We start from the raw sequence: 7,262 nt of genomic DNA, 5'->3' as shown, positions 1-7,262 counted from the left end.
TCATTGTGGCTTAGGTATCCAGATGGCAAATGCCATCACGGGCTTCTTTACGAATCATTGTTTATTAAGGGGAGATTATTAAATGCAGAAAAAAGCTCATGTTGATATTAGGCTGGAATCAATTAGAAATGTTCTCTGTTGAAGTATATCTGCGGTTTTGTGGTCATCACTTATTAAGGAGGCTATAACTTGAGATCAAATAATAGTATTGATTTCCTGTAGAAGAAAGAGTGGTCAACAGGGAGTCAGTAGACTGACTGACTTCCTTTCCTCCCGTCTTTATTTATTGAGAACCTTTTATGTGATAGTTCTGGCAACGCAGAGAAACATAAGATTCATGTCTCCTTCAAGGAGCCGTCAGCCTGTTAGAGGAGACAGACAGGAATATTCAGTTATGTGTATGTATTTGTGTGTGTGTATAATATCTGATGTATATGTAATCTGCTTTTTCATAAGGATGTTCCGACTATTTAGTATTTAGAGTGATTTTATGATAGGTTTAAATCTTTCATCTAGCTGTTTGTTTTCTACTTGTCTCATGTGTTCTTTGATTTTCTTTTTTCCTCTTTTCTGCCTTCTTTTGATTATTTTTTTATGATTCAGATTTACATCCTTGTTGGCTTCTTAGTTATAGCACTGTATTGTCATTTAGTGGCTGTCCGAGGTTTTACGCTGCATCTCTGTATCATATCACAGTGTATCTTGGAGATGACAGACCTCTTCATGTACCTAGAAGAAGCTTCAGTAGTAACCCTGTTTTCCCCTTGCCACCCTCTAAGCAATGTTTTACTTTTACGTGTGTTATAAACCTATGATACACTGTTATTATTTTGGTTTGACTAGTCAATTATCTATTTAAGATTTAAATAATTAGTAACAATCTTGCATAATTGACTCAGGCAGGTACCACTTTTGGTGCTTTTCATTCCTTTGCACAGATCTGTGTTCTCTCTGGCAGCCGTTTCCTTCTGCCTGAAGGGCTTCGTCTGGCATTTCGTATAGTGTGGGATTTTGGTGATGAATTATTTCAGCTTTTGCGTATCTGAGAGAGGCTTTATTTCGCCTTCGTTTTTGAAGGATATTGGTTGACGGATGTGGAATTGTCGATTGACACGTTTTTTTCTCTTGGCGCTTCAGAGGTGTTCCACTGTCTACTTGCTGCCATTGCTTCTGATGAGGCTTGTATTCTCATCTTCCATTTGTTCCTTTGAATGGACTGTTTGTAGCCCCTGGCTACCTTTAAGATCTCTTAATTACTGATTTTGAGCAGTTTAGTTATAATGTGTTTCAATGTAGTTTTCTTCATGTTGCTTTTACTTGGGATTTGTTGAGCTTCCTGGTGCTGTGAATTTATAGTTTTAATCAAATTTGGACAAATTTTGGCTATTTCTTCAGATATTTTTCTGTCACTGCCTCTCTTTCCTCTTCCTTGGAGACTTCCGTTACACAACTCTGTCTCACAGCTCACTGATGTTTTTTTCATTATTTAAAATCCTTTTTTCTGTTCTACTTTTCATTTCTGCGTAGCTTCTGTTGCTGTGTCTTCAGGTATGATTTAGTAATCTTTTCTTTTCTCATGTCTGATCTTCCATTAATTCTGTCCGTTGTGTTTTTCAGCTTAGGTGTTTACAGTTTTCATCTGTAGAAGTTGAGGTTGGGTCTTTTTATAGTCTCCGTGTTTCTACTTTTTGAGCCTACGAATTACAGTTACAACTGTTTTTTTTTTTTTTTAAAGATTTTATTTATTTGTTTATTTGACAGAGAGACAGCCAGCGAGAGAGGGAACACAAGCAGGGGGAGTGGGAGAGGAAGAAGCAGGCTCCTAGCAGAGAAGCCTGATGTGGGGCTCGATCCCAGAACTCCGGGATCACGATGCCCTGAGCTGAAGGCAGACGTTTAACAACTGAGCCACCCAGGCGCCCCACAGTTACAACTGTTTTAATGTACTTCCAACATCTGCGTCATTTCTGGATCAGTTTGGTGGCTGGATTATTTCCTCATTGGTCATGTTGCATGCTTGGTAATCTTTGGTTGGATGCCAGATCTAATTTTACCTTATTGGGTGCTAGATATTTTTGTATTCCTATAAACATTCTTTTTTTATTTCTTTTTTTAGAGATTTTATTTATTTATTTGACAGAGAGAGACAGCCAGTGAGAGAGGGAACACAAGCAGGGGGAGTGGGAGAGGAAGAAGCAGGCTCATAGTGGAGGAGCCTGAATGTGGGGCTCAATCCCAGAACGCTGGGATCACGCCCTGAGCCGAAGGCAGACGCTTAACGACTGCACCACCCAGGCGCCCCTCCTATAAACATTCTTAAGCTTTGTTCTAGGGTGAAGAGCAGTAACTTGGAAACAGTTCGAGTCTTTTAATATGGCTTTTTTGACTTGGGAAGTGAGACCAGAGCTTACTCACTATATGGCTAATTGCTTCTGACTATTGGAGCAGAACACTTCTATGTACTCTGCTCCTTGCTTGGAATCTAAAGTGGTACGAGCAGGCCCAGTTCCCAGCTGGCCGTGAGCACCAGGCGTACCTCTGGCCTTTCAGGTGGTTCTTTCTCATTCTTGGTGAATTTTTCTCTCACATATGCACGAAGCAGTACTCAGATATTTCTGGGAATCCTCTGTAGATTTTTGAGTTTAATCTCTGCGTAGCTTTCGACTCTCTTGTACTCAGTTCTGCAAACTTTATAGCCACGTGGGCTCCCCAGACTCTTGCTTCCATGTCCTGAACTCAGAGAGAATACTGAGCTGTTCTTGGGTTGCCTCTCCCTGCTGCATGGCCTAGAAGCTTTCAAGGCGGTAAGCTCTGGTAATGGTAGGGCCCATGCTGTGTGTTTCCATCTCTCTGAGATTACTGTCCCTTGTTGCCTGATGTTTCACGCCTTGGAAACTGTTGGTTCATATATTTTGGCCCATTTTTGGCATTTCAGGTGGGAGAGTAAATCCTCTGTTACTTAATCTTGGTTAGAACGAAGTTGTGCACTATGATTTTTAGCAGCTGCCTACTTTTGGCTTATCTTGGCATTGTGGTCAGCCACAAGTCTATCCATGCTATACTTTGCAGTTTTCTTCATACCTGCCTAAATGCAAAACTGTAAAATCCTATGTATCTTGGAAAAGAAGGACATAAAGAACTAATATAATAGAGTGTCATTTCTACGATAGGATATGAACAACATATAATGTAGGAATCCAAAAGAAGAGCTAGAATTTTCTCTGGGAATCTTTTAAATGCATATTCTGCATCTGAGATTACTCATTGGACTCAGTTCCCTCTTCAAATAGCTAAGTAGTGCTTTGTTTATTTATATGCAAGATGTTTACATAAATGTGGAAGAGGATAAAAGACAGAGCCCTGTAAAATTGCCACTAGAGACTTGTAATCCAAACTGACATTGTTCCATTAATCGTCACCCTGTGAATATGGATGTTCAACCAGCCACGGATCCACTCATGCCATCATCCAGACTGTATTTCTCCATTTGCCTCATTTGTCTGCAAGTCAAGAGTCTTTCTGTACAAGAGACTCATAATTGTGGCTTATGACTTAAGCCTCGTGAGAAACTTTATTAAATGCTTTCTGAAATCAGAATGTTCTACTTGTTTGCTCTTCTAGTTTATTAAAAAAGGAAATGTGATTACTTTGGCATGGCTTTTCCATGCTTTTCATGTCCTCTGTGGCTCACGCATTTTAAGTGCTAGGTGATGGAGTGGTGCTGAGAATTCATGTTAGGTTATGGTTCCTAGAATTTTATTTTTCACTTCTTGGGGCAGTATTTCTTTATTTTAATCTCCTGTTGCCCATCTGATTCTTCATCTTTTTTCAAAGATTACTGATGAGGGTTCCCCAGTTGTTTGTTTGAACTATATTGTTACTTGCTTTTGCTTTATGGCCCAGCATTTGTTTTTGTTTCGGTTTTTTTTTACAAAGTTTCCGTGGGTCCTCCAAAAGCATGTGCATTCTGTAGTTGTTGAGTGTAATGCTCTGTGTTCTTCCTCACCTTTACTGTGTTGTTTAGATCTTAGAGCTCTACTGAGTTTTTGTCTGTGGGATCTGTTAGATACTGAAAAATGTTAAAAATTTTTTTTCTGTGATTTTGGATTAGCCTATTGTTTCCTTATGTATTTTTAGTCCTTGTTATTAGATGCATATACATTTTAAGGTGTTTTATCATCCTGGTGAATTAAACTTTTAATGTTTTCTTTCACTGGGTTGTTGCCTACCATTATTTAAGAAAAGAAAAATGATTTTGCTACAGTTTTTTAATCACCTTTTAATATGAGGCTTTGAATCAATTCAGTTTTGTGTTTTGTTTTTCTGTTCAGGTTATCAGTTGATTGGGAGCCACTCTGGGGTGAAGCTTTGCAGATGGACAAAGGTATTTATTTTTATTTAAATGTTACTTCTGTTTTATGCAACTTTTGTATGGCTCTGATATGCTGCCAGTGAATTTTACCATTTTAAAGAATAATTTACACTTAATGTAATGATTTTGAATGAATTTATTAAATGAGTTCAGCATATATTGATGGATGTAAAAAAAAAAAAACCCCAAAAACAAACCCTTTTCCACCACCCAAAATATGATATATTTTGGCCGTTTTCCTCATCCTGATAAGTTCACTTGTGACCATTTCCAGCTGTAGCCCCTCTGTCACAGCCAGGAAACAGTTGTTCTACTTGCTGTCACTGGTTCTGTTCTGCGTGTTCTAGAATTTCATATGAATGGAATCATAATGTGTGTTTTTTTGCAAGTGGATTCTTAAACTCAACATAATGTTTCTGAAATTCATCCATATTGTAGTACATATCAGTAATTTATTCATTTTTATTGCTGAGTACTATTCAGTAATGTGAACGTACCACAGTTTTTAATCTGTTGAAAGGCAGTGGGTTGCTTTCAGTTTTTTTTTTTTTTTTTTTTAAAGATTTTATTTATTTATTTGACATTGATAGACAGCCAGTGAGAGAGGGGACACAAGCAGGGGGAGTGGGAGAGGAAGAAGCAGGCTCATAGCGGAGGAGCCTGATGTGGGGCTCGATCCCATAACGCCGGGATCACGCCCTGAGCCGAAGGCAGACGCTTAACCGCTGTGCCACCCAGGCGCCCCTGCTTTCAGTTTTTAGCTATTAGGAATAAAACTGCTGTGAACCTTCTTATACAACGCTTTGTTATGAACGTATGTTTCAGTTCCCTTTGGATACATCCTAAGGTGGGATTTGCTAGGTCATAGGGTAGGTATATGTTTCACCTTTGTAAGAAACTCCCAGTCTATTTTCAGTGTGGCTGTACCATTTTATGCTTGGACTGGCAATTTCTGAAAGTTCCCGTTGGAACATTTTCTTACCATCCTGTGGTATTGAAAGGCTTTTTAATTTTAGCCATTCTAGTGAGTGTGAAGTGGTGTCATTGTGGTTTTAATTTGCATTTTGTGGATGACTACTGGTGATGAGGCACGCCTTGTCATGTGCACATTGGCTGTTCTATTTGTGAAGTGTCTCTTGCCCAGATTAGGTTGTTTGACGTTATATTGTTGATTTGTAGGAATCCTTCCTATATTGTGGAAATGAGTCTTTTGTCTAATATGCATTATGAATATTTTCTCCTAACCTGTGGCTTCCTTTTTTCATTTCCCTAATGGTATCTTTTGAAGTCTTAAATTGGAATAAAGTCCAATCTGTCTTTTTTTTTATGGTTCGTGCATTTTGTTTTTTTAGTTTTTTGTTTGTTTGTTTGCTTAGTGCTTTTTATATATTAAGAAACCTTTGCCAACTTCAAGGTCACAAAGATGCTCTGTGTTTGTTTTTTTCTGGAAACTTCATGTATAGTTTTAACTGTTATGTTTAGGTCTTTGATTTTATCTTGAATTGATTTTTATGAATGGTGTGAGATAAAGGTCGAGATTCATTCCTTTACCTGTCCCCCATGTGGATATTCAGGTGTTTTAGCACCATTTGTTGAAAAGAATTTCCATTTACCACTGAATTACTTTAGGCCTTTGTAAGATATCAGTCATCTGTCTATGGGTAGGCCCATTTCTGGACTCCTTATTCTATTCCATTCTCTTTGTCTATCCTCATGCCAATACCACATTGTCTTGATAACTGTGGGTTTGTAATAAGTCTGAAATTATGCAGTATAAGTTCTCGGTCTTGTGGGTTTTTTTTTTTTTAAATTCATTTCCAGGATAGTTTCCACTCTTCTGGGTTCTTTGGATTTCCATATAAATTTTAGAATCAGCCTGTGCATTTCTATTGTATGTATTTGTTCTGTTTCCTCAGATTTTGTATTTGTCTTTTTGGCATCCATTCATCACAGGGCCAGTTAGATTAACTATATTTTCTTATTTTCTCTATTCTTGATGCTCTGGCTTTTGGGGGCCATATAGACCTGGGGAGAAACTGTCCCTCCCAGGGCTAGCTAATTCCTAAAGATAACAACAGCCTGCCTGGAATGTGCCTTTCATATGCAAATCAGCCAGGCCTGGCTCTTTAGCCTTCAGTTACCTCCTTATCTAACTCCCACACCATGCCCCTATTTCCCCTGCCCTACATTATCCCACGGCCAGGTACCAGATGGTTAGAGACGGCGCTATAGCCTGAATTATTCAAACAAGGCAGTCCTGCATTGTGTACCCTGTCCTGCCTTGCCTTTCCTGCGGAAACCCCAGTAAAAGGTCTGGCCTAGGCTTTCCCCTCGCTCCTCTCTCTGCCTCCTGAACAACCCTGTTGCTCCTCTGTCACCCTGTGTGGTGTGGGTGCCCCCTTGTCTTGGGAAATATAAGTAATATCTTCTTTTTTCATTGGCATTGGCCTCTCCAGGTTGGCTGGCATTCAGTCACTTCCATAAATTAAATTCCCGTGGGTCCAAATAAGATGGCATTTGTAAACAGCTTTATTGAAATATAATTTACCTATCATACAGCTCCTGCATTTAAAGTGCACAGTTGAATGGGTTTTAATACATTTACAGGGCTGTGCAAACATTATCACAATCTGACTTTAGAACATTTTCGTCCCTTCTGAAAGAAGTTATGCACCCAATAACGGTCCATCTTCATTCTCCCTTCTCCTCCCAGCCTTAAAGCACCATTAATCTACTTCCTATCTCTATAAAATTCCCCTCACCTGAACGTTAGTACTTTATGTGGCCTTTTGTCCTGGCTTCTCATTTAGCATGCTGTTTTCAGTGTGCATCCATGTGATAATAGATATCAGTATTCCATTCCTTTTTATGGCCAGTAATATTTTATGTA

General features: G+C 38.9%; 1 protein-coding gene across 2 annotated transcripts in view; it reads left to right on the top strand.

The window, feature by feature from the left end:
* The window catches only part of LOC100474580 (S-adenosyl-L-methionine-dependent tRNA 4-demethylwyosine synthase TYW1), a 202,451-nt gene that overhangs the window by 37,175 nt on the left and 158,014 nt on the right, over positions 1–7,262 (top strand). For both annotated transcript variants that reach the window (XM_011234359.3, XM_019807649.2), the window contains exon 9: positions 4,332–4,384. In XM_011234359.3, the coding sequence (XP_011232661.1) occupies positions 4,332–4,384 (53 nt within the window). The remainder of the gene's footprint in view (positions 1–4,331; positions 4,385–7,262) is intronic.

The sequence above is a fragment of the Ailuropoda melanoleuca genome, chromosome 10 (genome assembly GCF_002007445.2).
Source record: "Ailuropoda melanoleuca isolate Jingjing chromosome 10, ASM200744v2, whole genome shotgun sequence".
NCBI lineage: Eukaryota > Metazoa > Chordata > Mammalia > Carnivora > Ursidae > Ailuropoda > Ailuropoda melanoleuca.
The sequence above is the reverse complement of the archived record's forward strand: the minus strand, read 5'-3'. Positions and strand labels throughout refer to the sequence as shown.